This window comes from Anthonomus grandis, chromosome 9 (assembly GCF_022605725.1).
Source record: "Anthonomus grandis grandis chromosome 9, icAntGran1.3, whole genome shotgun sequence".
Taxonomy (NCBI): domain Eukaryota; kingdom Metazoa; phylum Arthropoda; class Insecta; order Coleoptera; family Curculionidae; genus Anthonomus; species Anthonomus grandis.
Genome location: NC_065554.1, coordinates 14288953 through 14306093, shown reverse-complemented (window position 1 = coordinate 14306093; position 17141 = coordinate 14288953). Strand labels below are relative to the sequence as shown.

Below are 17141 nucleotides of genomic sequence, written 5' to 3'. Positions count from 1 at the left end.
CAGTTTCATCAAACATCAAAGCCAAGCTGGGTCTTTTAAGTCAATGATGTCGATGCCGACGTTAATGGCTCCACTGGTGGTAACAAATTCTAATTTGCATCAACTTTTGAGCATCTTCTAAATTGATGAGAGTACTTCGCTGCTCTCTTAGAATCATTCTCTTATGCAGATGTTTCTGCATTTTCACTATTCACAAAAGCACTCACAAAATCTTGTTCTTTAAAAATTGTGAATTATGTTAAAATTAAATAGGCAAATGCTAGTTGACCGAAATCCATTTTTATTATGGTGTCAGAGCATCATCCAATGCGAATTTGACCAGTTTGAAAATGCGACGTATTTCCAGAGGTCTTCGTCAGTCTGTGCACTTTGAGTTTCTTTTGAGTTTTGTAAAAACTTTTCACGGGACCATACACGGGAACATCGAGTGCTTGTGAGATCCAGTACTTCTACTGACAAGTGAGATGTATGTTCAGAAGAACTAATGTTGGAGACGTTTTTGATATTTTGACGTGCTCAATAAAACGCTGCATGAATTTTCACGAAGTGTATTTGTGTCATCTATCCCGATTCATTCGGCTAACCAACTGAACGAATTGTAGAATATATATAGGCTGCATTTTTTACGGGCATAAGTAGAAAAATGGTATTGAATTTTCTGAAGCAATCACTGATAAGGCCTTTGTAATCATTGTACCTCGTTCTGGGGAAACTATTTGGTCACCTCGCTGGACGATGGACTGACCACGATGGAATCACTTAATGAATTAATTTTTGAAGGGACTGTGGAGTACGGAAGCAAGAGTCTATTCTGTATACCGCTATTAAACCTCAGTAATTTTATTGAAAGCATAAACGTTAATCTTGTTTTTGCGGGTTGTAATAGTGGTTTGGTATTTTGTTTTTTACAAAAAAATGGAAAAGTATTACCAAGTACAATGTCAAAGTGCAAGTATTACGATGCTGACTTTAAACATAGTTGCATTGTTATTATAGTATTATATATTATATTGTAATTATAGTATTACATAAGTATTTAAATGTAAAGCTTTTTGACATGGCTGTTAGATGTCAGCTTTTAATGAAAAATCTTCATGGTTGATGTGCCGTTAAAAAACTATTGTTGGCATAGAATGACCAAATTAAAGTTTGCTAGAGCTTACAAAGACTGGACATAAAAACAGTAGGATTTAGTATTAGCAATGAAAGCAAGTTTGATTTATTTGGGATTTATTTTAGATTCTACAGGATATATAAAAAGGCCTCCTGGTCAAATATTCGTCCCTGGTATAAGTATTTGATTCCGACTGTCAAACATGGTGGACTAAATCTGATGGTGTGGGGGTGTTTTAGGCGATCTACTAATCGGTATTCATGGGCATATGGCTGCTCAGAAGTATATTGATATTTTCATGGATTTTTCAAGCCTTAATCCTTGACCCTAAACACATCTCATGACTAGTTAAAAATTGACTTTCAAAGGAAAAAATTCGAGTATTGAATTGGCCTTTCCAATCTCCCGATTTAAAACTTATAGAGCATTTTTGGCAGCACTTGGAACCTCAAATTAGAAAAAGAAACACCAAAAACCTAGATCTATGGCTATCTATATCTAGTTTTGCAGCAAAAATGCCTTTTTAATAAGACAATTAAATTTCAGTCGATTGTTGTGAAAAGCTAACAGATTCAATGGGAAGGCAATGCTAAGCAGGCCAAGGGGTGACCAACTAAATAATAATAAAAAAAATTATTGAATGAATATTTTTTTTGTTCATTCTTTAAAAATGTTTCCATACTTTTGTTAAAATTTTCTTGAATAATTTTTTTTTTACGAAGTATTTTATATACCGTATACTTATTTTTTAAATTGATATGTACAATTTTAAAGATTTATGAAATGTTTCCATATTTTTGTGTGCCACGGTATATCTGAAACTAAGTTTTTTGGATTTACCTTTCATAATCAATAAAGAATACGATCAAGTTCTTTTCGATTTCATATTCGATGTGGAATCGCAGTACATTTAAATATTGTAAATCATTCATAAAAGAGGTGTACATGACTTTAAGGGTAATGAAGCCGCTACTTAAAAAGGCATATTACTCGCTTAATAAACACTTTGGCTATATTATACTAATTATTATATTTTTGCATTATGAAATACTTGGACTTGAAAACTCCAGGAAAGACCAGGAATTATTGTTTAGGAATCTATGAAAATACTTTTATTTTACAAGAAGTTACCCAGTAAAAGTGTTTTTCTTTTAGTGATAAGATAAGAATATACTTTATTGTTAAGAAGTACAAAGTTTTCTATCAACAAAAGCAGGCTAATGACTAAATCGTAACAATCTACCTATTTGTAATTATACTCCAAACTAAACTAAATTAAAACATTAAAATTAAAAACATGTAGAAGTTGGATAAGTACAATTAGATACAAAACATTTAAAACTGTTTACAGATTAAAATTTGGTAGAGTACAATAACACTTTTTAAATTAAAAAAGAAAAAACGAAGGGACACAAGTTTAAACATATGCTTAAAATACAATTGCTAGGTTCTTAATTAGGTGGGAATATATATATATTCAAAAAACTCTCCCATGGTATATAAAGATTCCTCCAATAAAAGATTTAATTTTCCTCTAAACTGCCTGACAGAGACAGCACGTCTAATATTCTCAGGAAGATGATTAAATATTTTCCTTCCCTCATATATATATGATTTGTGAGTAAGAGTACTTTCCGAAATCGGTAAGGGAACAGTACATTCTTGTCTGGTTGGAAGGTTGGCTCTGTTATTATTTATTTTCTGATTGCAGTGTTTATAGACAAGACTAGCTGGCTCAAGTATGTATACCGAAGAGAGAGTCAAAATTTGGAGTGTTTTAACTCTCTGGTGAACATTTGCTATGAAACGAGCTGCTTTTTTTTGAAGTATAAAAGATATTTTTAATAAATATTGGCTAGATGAACCCCAAAAAGCGATGCCATACCTGAGATGTGATTCAAAAAGAGAATAATGGATTGTCCTAGCCATTTCAACTTCCAACTCAAACCTAACATACCTAACTGCAAAGCATCCTGCAAGAAAGTTTTTTGCTTAATTTAAAACTATGGTCTTCAAAACGTAGTTGGCTGTGAATGTGAACTCCTAAAAATGTTGATACAGTTTTATTGTCAAGAGGATTATCCCCAAGTTTTATAATTTTTATATCGCATTTAAAACTTAGTATATTTGATTGCCAACATTAAAAACAAGGCGGTTTGCATCACACCACCTTTTAATTTTTGTGAGGTCTTCCGAGATTATTTTTTCGAGAGTGTTTGAGTTTTTGTGGTGCCATACGACAGATGTGTCATCCGCCAAGAGAATAATTTCACCCAGAATATTTAAATGAACGAGATCGTTAATGTACATTAAAAATAACAGGGGACCCAATACCGATCCTTGAGGTACGCCGCAATTAATTCCAGAAGGTGAAGACATTGAACCAGACACCAAAACAGATTGGCTTCGATAACTTAAGTAAATACTTAAACCACAACTAAAGCCATAACGCTCCAGCTTACGCAGCAGAATTTCGTTATCGATGCAGTCGAAAGCCTTCGACAGATCACAAAATACTGCCGCTACAGCCTCACCTCCATTTAAGCTCAGAGCTCCCATTAAGCTCCCTATCCAAAAAAGAAAAAATAGCGTCATGTGTACTTTTAGAGGATTGATATCCATATTGCTTGGGTGTTATGACCTTATATTTTGTTAAATATTTCCACATGCACTTTATTACCACTTTCTCAATAACCTTCGAAAGTGTAGGTAGTAGGGAAATTGGCCTGTAATTTGCAGGCTCACTTGTAGCTCCACGTTTATAAAGCGGGATAACGATCGATAATTTACATAGACACTCACATAGACACTCAGGGAAAATTACCTGTCTCAAAAGAATTGTTTATCGACGAGCACAATGAGATAATTGCATCATGTGGTAGTTTATTTCCTTCCAAAGAAATTCGATATACACAACACCTCTAATTTGTAGATTTTAGCAAAACTACGCACGCTGTAAAGAATTCTTGTAGTTTGGATCCATTTTGAGTACAATTTATAATCCAATAATATAGAAGTGTTTTTGGAAGAATATCTTGGAAAGCTAGATGCTTTTATCTATTAAGAAAAAATAAAACTTTTATATCATTTTCAACATGATAAGGACTTAAAACATACCTGAAGTGAAGAAATTGTTGATATCACAACCGGTGGCCGTCCCAGTATACAGACATATATCTCATCGAAAATCGTTAAGAAATATTAGAATAAAAAGTTCATAAAAATAACTTAAACAGCCAGATCCAAATCTTGCTCGGAGCTTTGGTGAAAACATGGACGAATATAGATTTATTACTAATTGACAAACTTCTTGAAACTACTAATTACCAATGGCTACGAAAATTTATAAAGTACTTGATTTAATTAATAATGCTAAGTGACTTTTATATTTATGTTGAACCAACTGTTGATCTATTTTAGTCTAAGTACACATTTCATTTTACCCTTAAAAAATTTAAAGTCTTTAAACTTTTTTTTTCTAATTCTTTGTTTCTTCGACTATTTTACAAAAGAAAAATTTCAAGTGTACTTACCGAATCACTAGAAGAGCTAGAATAAGTGGTAGACGAAGATGAAAAATCTAATTTCTTGTCTTTTAGCAGCTTGTCTAATTTTTCATACTCATCCCTTAAACACCAAATCTCCTTTTTCAGCATCTCATTTTCCCTTTTCAATTTTTTTATATCTGATTGACCTTAAATGAAAAAAAATAAGTTTTTATTTTGCAGTGGATCCTTTATTATTTTTGATATTTCCTTTTCATTTAAATATTTATTCAATTACCCAGCTGTCACGTACTTTTATTTCCACGATTCAACAACCATTACATACAGATTTCAAATAAAATCTATAAATCGTTTGAGTTTACATTTTAAATCATATTTGATATTGCAGTCTGGGAAATTTCAATTCGACCGTATAAATATGTTTTATCGCCCTCACATTGAGAGAAATAAAAATTGAAAAATAATATGTTGATGTTCGAACACATAAACTGGGTTTAAAAATTCAATTTCAAATCCAGACTTCGGATGTTGCAAGAAATATAAAAAATGATAATGACTTGAGAAAATGTAAGGATAAATAAAGATTTTCAGAACCTTGGATGGGAAATTATTATTTATATAAATATTTGGATCGGAGAAAAAAAACAATTAACACTGACACGTATACCTTGACCGAGTATCACCGAAAAATTGGGACTAGTCCAAAATGCTTTTTGAACCAGTTAACACAAAGGTAGTGATAAAAAATTAAAGAATTGACGGGTTAATTTGTAGAGCATTGTCATAACATGGATTCATCACTTGTTCCAGTTTAATATTCGAATCAAAACAATGTAAAATGAATGTCAAAAATTTGTTTTGTGTGAAAAATAGTGGGTTTTTCTATAATTTCCCCATTTTTTTCTTTTTGTTAATTTGTATTTTTAGTATGAAAACCCACAATATTTTATTAATCAGTATAGGATTTTTAATTTGCAAGGTATTTCTTTCTAGTACTGACTTTCCTGATCAGATTTGACAAATACATTGAGTACGCGAATTTGGGCTACATAGAATAAACAGCCTTTCTATTTGGGAAGCTAAATAGTATTTTTGAAAGCAAATAATCAAAATTACAAAAAAGTTCAACTTTTTTTTTCGCCTAAATAATTTTTTACAATTTTTAAGGTTTATATGCTTTTATAGATTTTTCTGAGCTTTACACTTACAAAATAAATGAAAAAAATGAATTCCCGGTGAAAAAGAAAAAAAATGATTTTTAAAAATTTGCAAGCAGATTAATCGTGACGTGAACAAAAACGGAAAGTACAATTCAATAACATTGACTTTTAAGCAGTAACTTTTTATATTTAGTTTTAGTAGTTTTAGTTTTAGTAGTTTGTATAGTCGAAATTTCACGTATTTTTTATTTATTTTATTCGGTTTTCAACTGCATGTGTGTTAGACACGTCCTCAACGATTAACTTATCAAATATGCCTTGAATTGTATGTTCATTAATTCCTTAAGAGCAAAAATACGGTATACCTGTGATAAGAAAATTATCTTTTTTGTTTAAATGAAAAAAGACAAACACAGAGGGAGCCAAATTAAAATAGAAGAATTTAAATTGGCACAAGCTGCTTTTACACTTCGATCTCCTGATGATGATTTTAAAATAAAGCGAAACATACAATATTCTAAAGTCTCTATAATACAAACATATTAAAACTTTCTTTTAGGTTGAAATAAGTTTAAAAATTGTATGTATTTCCAAGTATATAAAGTGTGCGACATATAAACATCCAAATTATATTAAATTAGCTTTAAATATATCGTGTGTTACCAAGCAAGTGTTTCACTTATTTTTTTGACATTTGGCATATACACATGACAGAAATCTGGATTAAACGATGCAGCTTTCAATTGTTTTTTTGTCACTATAACTCTTATATTTCATAGAGAACAAAACATATTTAACTTTCCATTTAAAACAGTTTCAAATATTTTTTTTTAATAATAATTCAAATAAATCTAATAACCGACAAAGAAGAATCATCAAAATTGGCAACTTTTTTTATATTTTAGCCGTTGTCGTACCTTCTATAGTCGCCGATTTAGGAATAGCGATTTTCTATTTAAGGCACCCTGTATAGGCTAGGAACTACAGGTCTATAACTCAAGCTGATTCTTGTTATTCGTTGCAGGATTCTTATTAGCCTTCTTTATAGAGAAAAACGTAACATGCTCTCAAATGAGAATTCAATCAAGCAATAACTGGAGAAAAATTATAGCTAAACTTCGAGCGGCAAAGACTGCAGAAGAAATATTTCTTTAAAATGATTGTATCGTCTGCGAAATTAATAAAATCAGTGTGACCTAGACTATATTCCGATTCATTAAAAGATCTATAGGATACTATCAGTTAATGCCACACAGGTTCTATCTTATGATGAACCTGTGTAAACGGTTCTCTATAATCGAGGCATGGTCCTATTTATCATGTAGTTGGTAGGTTGTACAACATATGTATATTATTATGCTACAATATTGTATATGATTATTTATTTACCTTTATGATAAATAAATTTGTTTTGAATTTGAATTTAAATGCCTGGAAAAAATGTGAAAAAAAATAACGTCTTTAGCAAAGTTGCGAAGCACACGCAATCGAACGCCTTGTTGAAATCACAAAATATGGTAGCTGAACATGTACTTTCTTTAAGACCCTCATTACTTCAGTAAACCTTATAATAGCCAATGATGTTAATCTTGCGTTTGTAAATCCAAACAAGTTGACCTCTTTCTTGTTCAGGTACTTATCCGTTTTGGATGTTGGCAATCATGTTGGGCCCTCTTTTACCCAATATATTTCCTTGTATTATGGTTTTAGTATGGGTATTCTAGTTGAGCTAGGTATTCTAGTTTTCTTTTTTTAATGGTGTACGTGGCTTCTAGTTCTTTTTTCATTCTTCTCAGTACTTTTATGTTTTTAATGTGAGCTATCCATGGTATTCTGAGCATTCTCCTATACAGCCATATTCTCAAATGCTTCCAGATATTTAGTGGTTCGCATGACATAGATTATCTCCACTTATTTTTTTTTTTTTGGTGATGATCATTTGTTTCGTTTCTTCACGTTGATATGAAGACCATATATTGTTGACTGTACTGTGCGAAATGGTTTATTAACCTCTAGTGCTTTCAAGCTATCCACTCTCACTATTCTCTTCTATATTCGTATATTATTTAACCTTCTTCTACTCCGGTAAAATTTTTTTCGGAATATAAGTTAAATATCAATGAAGATGTAACACATTCCAGTCTGACCCCACATTGTATTTTCACCTGTTTCGTTTGATCTCCATCAAGTCTTAAGCATCTGTGTGATTCCAGTAGAGATTTGAAATGTGATTTCTTTATTGTCCAAGTCGGTCTCTTCCAAGATATTAATAATTTTATGATGTTGAACGCACTCAAATGCTTTTTCATATTCGGTTAGACAATTGTATACTTCACAACTGACATCTCTGTATTAAGACCTCTCTGATTCCGACTGCATTTATAAAACCAAATTGGTTTTAGATCTGTTCTTCGCATTTGTTGTTAATTGATTTTGATTCAATAAGAATAATCACTTGGCAGATATCTTATCTAGGTCTCCAACGAAAGCGAGTAATGAAGACTTCAAAGCAAAGACTTCATTTATTATACACGAAAATGTGGCAACTGGTCAATCGACAATGAGGCAGTGGCAAGAGAGATACAGCAAGACCCAGTGCTAAAAGAAGTCATTAACAATTTAGAAAAGGATAAGCGGCCAAATATTGCTAGGTGTATCGGCTGGCCACTTCTATGTATATAGTCTTCTCTTTGCCAATTTGTAGAACGTGTACTATTAGGGTAAAAACACACGAGGCTGTTTGCAAGCGGTTTGCGCCGCGACGGCGGCCGGTGGACCGCCGCTCGACTTAAAACACACGCGACGGCTTTCGCAACTACGAACGGCACGAAAAATTACAAGATCAGTTTGATGTTGCCAAGCTTTGCGTATGTTCACAGTTTTTTATTTATCGTGAGCAAAATGGACTCCGACAGTGAAGATGATTTTTTATTTTTGTTGGCGGCATCTAGCTGAAGACATAATTAAAGCCTGTTGTGTTCTTCATAATTTTGTAAGAGTCAGAGATGGAAACCATAGCGATGACATTGAAGCAGGAACAACGCATGACGATTTGACAGTTGATTCATTTAGCAGAGGGAATCTAAGAGCATTAAATGGCCGAGATAAATTTGCAAATTATTTTGTTAATATTTATCCACTAGAGTGGCAAAACAAATCAATATAAACTATATGTATATTATATCATTGTTATTAAAATAAACGTACCTACTTATAGCATATAATATGTACATACTTATAATTTTTTTTTCCTCAACAGAAGCAGCTGCGCTTAGAAATTCTGTAGTAACTTCTTCCCATGCCTGTTTTTTTTTTATTCTGTTTGAATAATTATCATCACGCATATCCCAAATCGCTGGCCTCAATTGAACCTCAGTAATTAATTTTTCTATGTTGAATTCCCTGGTTTCCATAATAAATGAACAATTTTCAACACTGCACAAAAAAAAACGCACCAAAAAGCCCTACGTGTGGTTTGCAACACAGAAGATAAGTAAATGATGTGCCGCGGTAGTGCCGCTAAAGCAATAAAAACCAAGCGGCGTGCCGGCGGCCCATGGTATCGAGCAGGGTACGCGCGACGGACGCCGCGTTTAATGGGATTAGGCGGCGCCGCCTGTTTCAAAGCTCACAAGTCCCATAAACGAGACGTCGAGCTCGACCACGGCGCGACAACCGTCGCGGCGCAAACCGCTTGCAAACCGCCTCGTGTGTTTCCACCCTTAATTCGTTGTTTTAGCAGTTTGTTACAAAAATATTAGATCAATATAGAGAGTACTCCTTAATTTGAATGATTTTAAGAAAAAATTAAAGTACTAGACGATACAGTTTTCAAATGATATTTCAGAGTAAATGTAACTCGTTTATAATTTTAGATGTAATGTCAAAAAATTAATAAATGCAATTAGAAAGTGATAATGATATTAGACTCTTCGTTTTTTTTTTAAGATTTTACTTTCTATTTACTATATTCCATGAGTCTAACGCCTTAGGAATTAAAAAGTTTTTTTAAAATTCCTATTGGCAGATATTTGTTATTTTATTTTTTAATAATTTGTTATACATTGTACAGGGTGCGGCATAATTGTCTCCCTGTTTTTAAGGCTTAATAAAAGAAATGTTATTTAAAATACAAAGGTTTTATTTTTTTATTTTAAAAGACAAGTGCCGTCCACTCTTATCGAAGCACTGGTGCAAGCGACTTCTGAAGTTTCGCATAACTCTTGCAAGCATTTCTGCTAATTTTCTATGCTATTCTGCGAATTTCCAGGCGGATTGCATCCTTTAGTTGTCTAATAGTCTTTGGACGATGTTTGAAGACTTCAGCTTTTAGGTAACCCCACAGAAAGAAGTCGCAGGGCGTTAGGTCGGGCGAGCGCGCAGGCCAAGAAATATCGCCTCTCAGGGAGAGCAAACGTCCGGGGAACATTTCTCTTAATACTTGCATTGAAGTTCGAGATGTGTGAGCTGTTGCCCCATCTTGCTGAAACCAGGCATCTTGCACATTGAGCCCTGCAAAGGGTGGGGCGAAAAAATTGTGAATCATCGCTATATAGCGTTCCGAATTGACAGTAACAGCTTGATTTTCTTCTTCAAAGAAGTAAGGGCCGATTATCCCCATTTCAGACACGGCGCACCAAACTGTCACTTTCTCACTATGTAGACTAGGCTTCTCGCGTATCTCTCTCGGATTATCAGCGGCCCAATACCGAAAGTTTTGCTTGTTTACCCAGCCAGACAAGTACAAATGTGCCTCGTCACTAAAAAAAACTGCGCCCTGAGGTAAATTTTGAAGCATAATTTCACATGCAGCACGTCGATTGTTCCAATCACGTTCTGATAATTCCTGTGCCAGAACCATCTTGTACGGATGAAAGCGAACATCCTTGTAAAGAATTCTTCGCACAGTGCGGTCAGATAAACGAAGGGCAGCTGCGTGTCTGCGTGCAGAACGTCTAGGTGACCGTAAAAATGAGCGTCTCACAGTCTCGATGTTTTCGGGTGTCCGAGCTGTCCGTGGCCGTCCACCTCCTTTTTTGATAACAGATCCAGTTTTTCTGAAGTTCTTGACCCACAACACAATTCATTTTCGGTCCGGGACTCCTTTATTTCGCGGAATTTAGAACCTTATCCGGAACGCTCGTTGCGCAGCAATAACTGACCGATTTTCGTGGAGGTACACTTCCACGGCGAATGCGCGCTGTGCGTTGGTCCACATGATGCTTCAGACTAAAACATATTTAAACAAAACTGTTTCCATACGGCTCTTAGTGGCGGTACCCCCACTATTCTGCGACGCCGCACGGCATTACGAGGGAAGGTTAAAAATAGGGAGACAGTTATGCCGCACCCTGTATAACATTGTATTTGTATCTATACTATTAATTTTATTTTGATAAGAAGATTTCATTTTTATATGTATCTTTTCCACTTTATTATTGGAGTTTCTCTGTTGAGTGATGTAAATAAATAAATATTCTCTTTACTTGACTAATTGGGGTTTTTTTTTTAGTTCAGGAGTGTCTACATTTGTGTAATCTACATTTTAAAACTCTTCTTTATCTTACTTATTAATTTAAATATTTTCTGCAAAAAGATTAAAAACTTAAACGACTTAATTGCAGTATTCCGTACATTCTGAAAAAAGTTTATGGTGATCTTAAGTTAACTACTATGTACCATTAATTGATACCTCCGCATTGGTTGTTACTTGCCTCTTTCAATTTCCGCATTAATATTTATTGTCTTCAACCTTAGCTCCTCATTCTCGTACAGCATGCCTCTGGAAGACTTTCTGTCTAACCTAAGATAAATACATTAATAAAATAAACGTTTTTAATTAAAAGGGTTTTAGTAACTCAAAAGCTTCCCAATATCATTTGCATATGCTTCTTTTTTAGAACAAATTTGTTAAAATACGGGAGATAAAACACGTTGTTTAAACAAAAACAAAATTAAATAAAGCAGAAATTCCAGTCTGTGCTAATTGAATTTCTGATAAAAATATAAATGGTTACATACACTTTTATTGGCTAAACAAACTATGAATGGGTTACATACGTTTTTGAGAGACCTTTATGAAAAAACACAAAAAAAAACTAAACTGAAGTTTCGCATGAAATAATGTGTTTAAGGCGTGTTTAGTGGGGGTTAATTCACTCGAGAAATATGATTGAAGCACCTAAAGCGACAAAACTCTACCGTTTATTACCTAGACTTAAAACTGGAATCCCTGCAAAATTAAAAAAGTTAGAAAATGTTAAAAATCTGGAGCGTGCAGTAAGTGTAACAAAAACAAGTTACGAGCTCTAAGGAGACATTTTAAAAATTACAATTTTTTTACAATTTTGAAAAGTTTTTTTAGATGCCTATAATTTTTAAATATTCAATTCATAAATTTAATCTGTTTTATTTTACCTTCTGTTTGGTTTGACGTTATTATCCCGTCTCCTTGTTCTTAACATAATTTCGTTGTAATTTCTGCTCAAACTAGTTTTGAGTCCTCTTTTTAGGTATATTGCAGAAACCCTAAAAATATCAATTATTTTCTCTTAAAAGCCTGAAAATATTATAATAAATGTGTAATTTTTTTTATAGTTTTCTGAAACCCTAATGTAAATTATGATTTTTAATTAACACGAAATTTACAAAGATCTTAATGACCAGCAAGGCCATTCAAGTGATTCATGGAACTCTTGAAACTAGTGCGAAATTTAGATGGGCCGATCTAGCCCGAAGCCAGGAAAATTTATTCTTCCGGATCTTTCTGCCAACACGGTTAATTTTACTCGCGTCAGCTTCATTACTCCCTTTTCGCAATTGCAAACATTTAATTTTCAGGAGGAAACTATCGATTAACGAATTGTTAACTTAGGATTTAATTAAGTAAAAACTTACAAGGAAAAAATAGATTGATTGAGTTCCTGTAATTTGGCCAGATTGACGTAATTATGGCAAAGGATATTCTCTAAAATTTTAAATAAATCGGTGATTGACATGTTTCTTGGATGTCACTATACCATAGATTAAATATTTCCAATTTACTTCTTTGAATAACATTTTTGTAGAGCATACTGTATTTAATATCCTGTTTCTTCAAATTACAAAACAGTTTTACCATTAACCAAAACTCTTTGTTTCATTCTCTGTCTCTTTGTGACAGAGAAAAATAATCTTCTCTCGAAACTGTTAACATAGCAAAACATGTGTCGAGAATGTAATAAAGAGTTTTGATTAGTGGTTAAACTGTTTTGTGATTTAAGTGTCACACCAAAAGTTACAATCATAGGACTATTATGTTTCTTATTGCTCAATAAAACTATTTTGTAGATTTTGAAGTTTTAAAGGGAGTGGTCACCTTGTAGATCAAATATGGTTTTTTGTATATCATTGCACAAGAAGCTGTAGATTTTCAATATTATTTATTGGACTAATTTGAACCCTAAGCCACATTTGTAGAACATGCTTTACTTGATATTCTGTTTTTTATTTTATAAGAATACTCCAAAACAACGAATTGCTAGTATTAAAAATATTCTATAAATTGCCAAAGAGAAGAACATAATAACATTGTGCGTAACCAAATTTACTATATGTTAGTTAACAAGAGGTTCAGAAACTGCTTTAATTCAGTTAAAACTTATCATGGGGCAGATATTGAATCAGATCATATATCTCTAGGAGGGATTATAAGAGTGAAACTGAAGACAGTTAAGAAGAAAATGATTCCTCAATATGGCATGAAGGCTTAACAATAACAGCCTGTAATAAAACAAAAAGCAAGTGAGTACGTTAACGCAAAGGTAAGGAATATAAGGAAATATAGAATAGAATAAGGAAACCAAAAAGAAATTTTGGATGATCAGTGAAATTTTAAAAATAATGGAACAGAAAATAACACATAAAAGTAATAAAGAAGAGTATAAAAAGATGCAGACACAGATTAAGAAAAAGATTAGAGAAGCCAAAGAAAAAGAAGCAGCGAGAGATGCGCAGAAATAGAAATACTGCAAGCCAGACATGACAGCTTTTACTTACACAAAAAATATCAAAGAGGTAACTGGAACCTTTGAAAAGTGGTCAGTTATGAAGATCATAGGGATAAATGGAAGAATTGTCATTGAAAAACATGATCTGAAAAACAGGTGGAAGTCGTTGTGAAGATCAAAGACCGGAGGTCACTCAGTGTCGGAAGAAGCTACAGGTCCGATCATACTAATATAGCAAAAAAAAACAAATAAAAAACAAAAAAGCAGTGGGACCAGATGACCTAAAGACTTAATTTCTGAAGCTGTTGGATGATAAAGGAATATCCTAGATTACCGACATTTTTAACATAATCTATAACTTTGGAAATATTTTCGAACAATAGCTGCATTAAGAATTATTAATCAAAATTATTGCGTTGCCCAAAAACCTGGAGCAAAGAAGTGCGAGGAATATCGGACCATCAGTCTAATGAGTCATATCCTAAAATTGTTTCTTAAAATAATCTACAGAAGAATTTACAACAAATTCGAAGAACGGATATCTTTAAACCAACTTGGTTTTATAAATTCAGTTGGCACCTGTAATGTATATGCATGTCTCGATTAAAAAAACGCATTTGATCGCGTTCAACATCATAACATGGTTAATATCCTGGAAGAAGCCCGCTTGAAAGTTAAAGATATCAGATTAATTTCAAATCTTTACTGGAATCAGGCAACATGCTTATGATTTAATGGAGATCTAACGGAATAGTTAAAAATGGAACATGGGTGAAACAGTTCTCAAAGGGTAGAAGAAAGTATCCCTTTGGATGGAGTCCGGCTGAATAATATTCGATATGCCGACGATACCATGGTGATAGCAGATAGCTTGGAAGTACTGCAAAGGTTAATGGACCATATCACGCAGGACGGTTAACAATATGGTCTTAATGAAACGTAAAGAAAATGAAACAAATGATCATCAACAAAGGAGATATAAATGGAAATCACCTATAAATCGACGGAAATCGAATTAAATATGTTCAACAATATTGCTACCTTGAAACCATCATAAAAAAAACTATGAGACAGTGCACAAAAAATAAATTGTATAGGAAAAGCAAGGACGTTATTTCAAAAAAATCAGTGCCATCTTCAAAAGTCACAACATATTTTTGGAAACGAAGGTAAGGCACGTAAGATGCTGTCTTTTTCGTTTTATTGTATGGCGTAGAATCCTGGACACTCACAGAAGCCACTACTAAAATCTGGAAGTATTTGAGATGTGGCTATGTAGGAGAATGCTCAGAGTACCATGGACAGTTTATATTACAGGCATAGAAGTACTAAGAAGAATGAAAAAATCTAGAAGTCATGTACATCATTAAAAAAAGAAAACTAGAATGCCTGGGACATATTATGAGAAATAAAGATCGACACTACCCACTACTGCAATAATAAGAGGAAAGGTAATGGATAAAAAAGAGCCAGGAAGAAGAAGAACATCATGGTTGCTGAATCTACGGACTTGGTTTGGAAAAAGCCAAGTAGAACTGTTTCAAGCTGTTATAAAAAAAGTTATAATTGCCAACATGATTGACAACATCCGAAATGGGTAGGTATTTGAAAAAGAAAAAGAATACTTCAATTAGTTTTTGAAATTCTGTACTTCGAAGTCAGTTGTTACCTCAAAGTTTAAACATGTTTTTTTTAAATCACTACACAAAAAGATGGAGACCTTCAAAATTATTTATTGGATTAATTTGAACCCTAAACGACATTTGTAAAGCTAAGGTTTTTAAATTCCAATTACTTTCTGATATTTTGGAATTTAAAGTGAGTGGTAATCTTGAAGACCAAACGTTTCCTGGATATCATTACACACAAAGTTGTATATTTTCTGTACTGTAGTTTTTCATAATCATAAATAGTATTTCTAAAGCATTCTTTTTTCGAATATTATAATTTTTCTTTCACAAGCGCTACTCTTCAATCAATGATACAAACTTAATGAAACCACATTTAATATAACATACTTAGAAAATTAAGGATTTCCTACAATAACATTGATGAATAGGAACAATATGTGTGTATTTTCAATATGCTATTTATTTAGATTTACTAGTTTTCACAAATATTAATAGAGCAGCATTTGAGCGATATTATGCGAGGATCCATGTTTCTGCCAAATAAGATTTTAATTTTTAGAATCAATGATTGAAGATGTTTAGAGTTGGTTGGAAGGAACAACAGAATATAACAGTTTGATTCAACAATAAAGGACGAAGTTAACCTACGACACTAACTGATTATAGTGAAGATATCATCTCTAGCATACTAAAGTAACTAAGATCAATTCACCTCATTTACACTTCGGAATTGATTAAGGCACACAATTACGTTGGGATCAATATTTTGGAAAGAAAAATAAAATATTTAAGTTACTCATTCATCTGAAACCGAGAAATTATAGGTCACGTGATCTGAGCTACTTATTTATTTGCAGTTACTCACTACAATTATCTCACTCAGGATGATCTCAACAATCTGATTAAACAAAGAAAGAATACTAAAATTGCTTCAACATTCATGTATTAAATGTAGGAATAAGTGACAATACTGATTAGTTTCAGATACCTCTTGAATATTGAATGTTTACCAAAAGTAACTGACGTTTGTAAACTAGTGTTTTGGGAGTAATTGGAGAGAGAAATTTATCACAACTAACCAATTACTTTTTATTTTTTATGATAGATTTATACCAGTTTCAGTTCGTGAAACAATATGTAATTAATTCGTTGAAGGAACTTTATCAGTTGATGGACAACAAATATTAGGATTGAGTTATTGGAAAATTTTTGAATATGAAAGGCAAGTTATTTGGGTACAATGTGGAGACTAATTTATCATATTCAACCAATTAATACTTTTTATTTTAAAAGTTTTATACTAGTGACAAATGGGTCATGATCCAATTAATTATTAAATAATCATTTGATGATAAATATTATTTTTGTAAAGCTCCCCTGATGTAGAAATCGAATAAAAAACTAGAATTTACTATCATTGAGTAGTTGTGGTCTAACGTCATATTAGTCAATAGTGAGGGCAATAAGGAGACGAAAAAGGATGCTTTTTACTGCACCTATCTATCTTGCATAGACATTCTAAAAATGTGTTGACATTGAATACCATAGGCCCCTTTTTAGAATACTAGACTATCTTTAATAATTTAAATTGTACATTTTGGAATGGCAAATGAACGTATCCGCGATCGATCAACTTGGAAACGGATAAATATTTTAGGTGTGTAATTTAATGCTAAGAAATTCCATCAATTCTGAAACAGTTCGAGTTGTCTCGCCAAGTTTAGTTACCTCATGTTTAAAGA

At 32.7% G+C, this 17141-nt stretch overlaps 2 protein-coding genes across 11 annotated transcripts in view; one reads left to right on the top strand and one right to left on the bottom strand.

Annotated features, from left to right (window-relative positions):
* Positions 1 to 17141, top strand: part of LOC126740093 (tyrosine-protein kinase transmembrane receptor Ror) — a 182379-nt gene that overhangs the window by 95310 nt on the left and 69928 nt on the right. The gene's annotated exons all lie outside the window — the stretch shown is intronic.
* LOC126740094 (homeobox protein 4) overlaps positions 1 to 17141 on the bottom strand; it is a 61186-nt gene that overhangs the window by 17096 nt on the left and 26949 nt on the right. For 7 of the 8 annotated variants that reach the window (XM_050445978.1, XM_050445983.1, XM_050445984.1 and 4 more), the window contains 4 exons: positions 12198 to 12308; positions 11992 to 12012; positions 11495 to 11583; positions 4648 to 4808 (listed from right to left, as the gene is read on the bottom strand). In XM_050445978.1, the coding sequence (XP_050301935.1) occupies positions 4648 to 4808; positions 11495 to 11583; positions 11992 to 12012; positions 12198 to 12244 (318 nt within the window). In that variant the 5' untranslated portion in view covers positions 12245 to 12308. The remainder of the gene's footprint in view (positions 1 to 4647; positions 4809 to 11494; positions 11584 to 11991; positions 12013 to 12197; positions 12309 to 17141) is intronic. The other variant, XM_050445982.1, reaches the window with a different exon arrangement.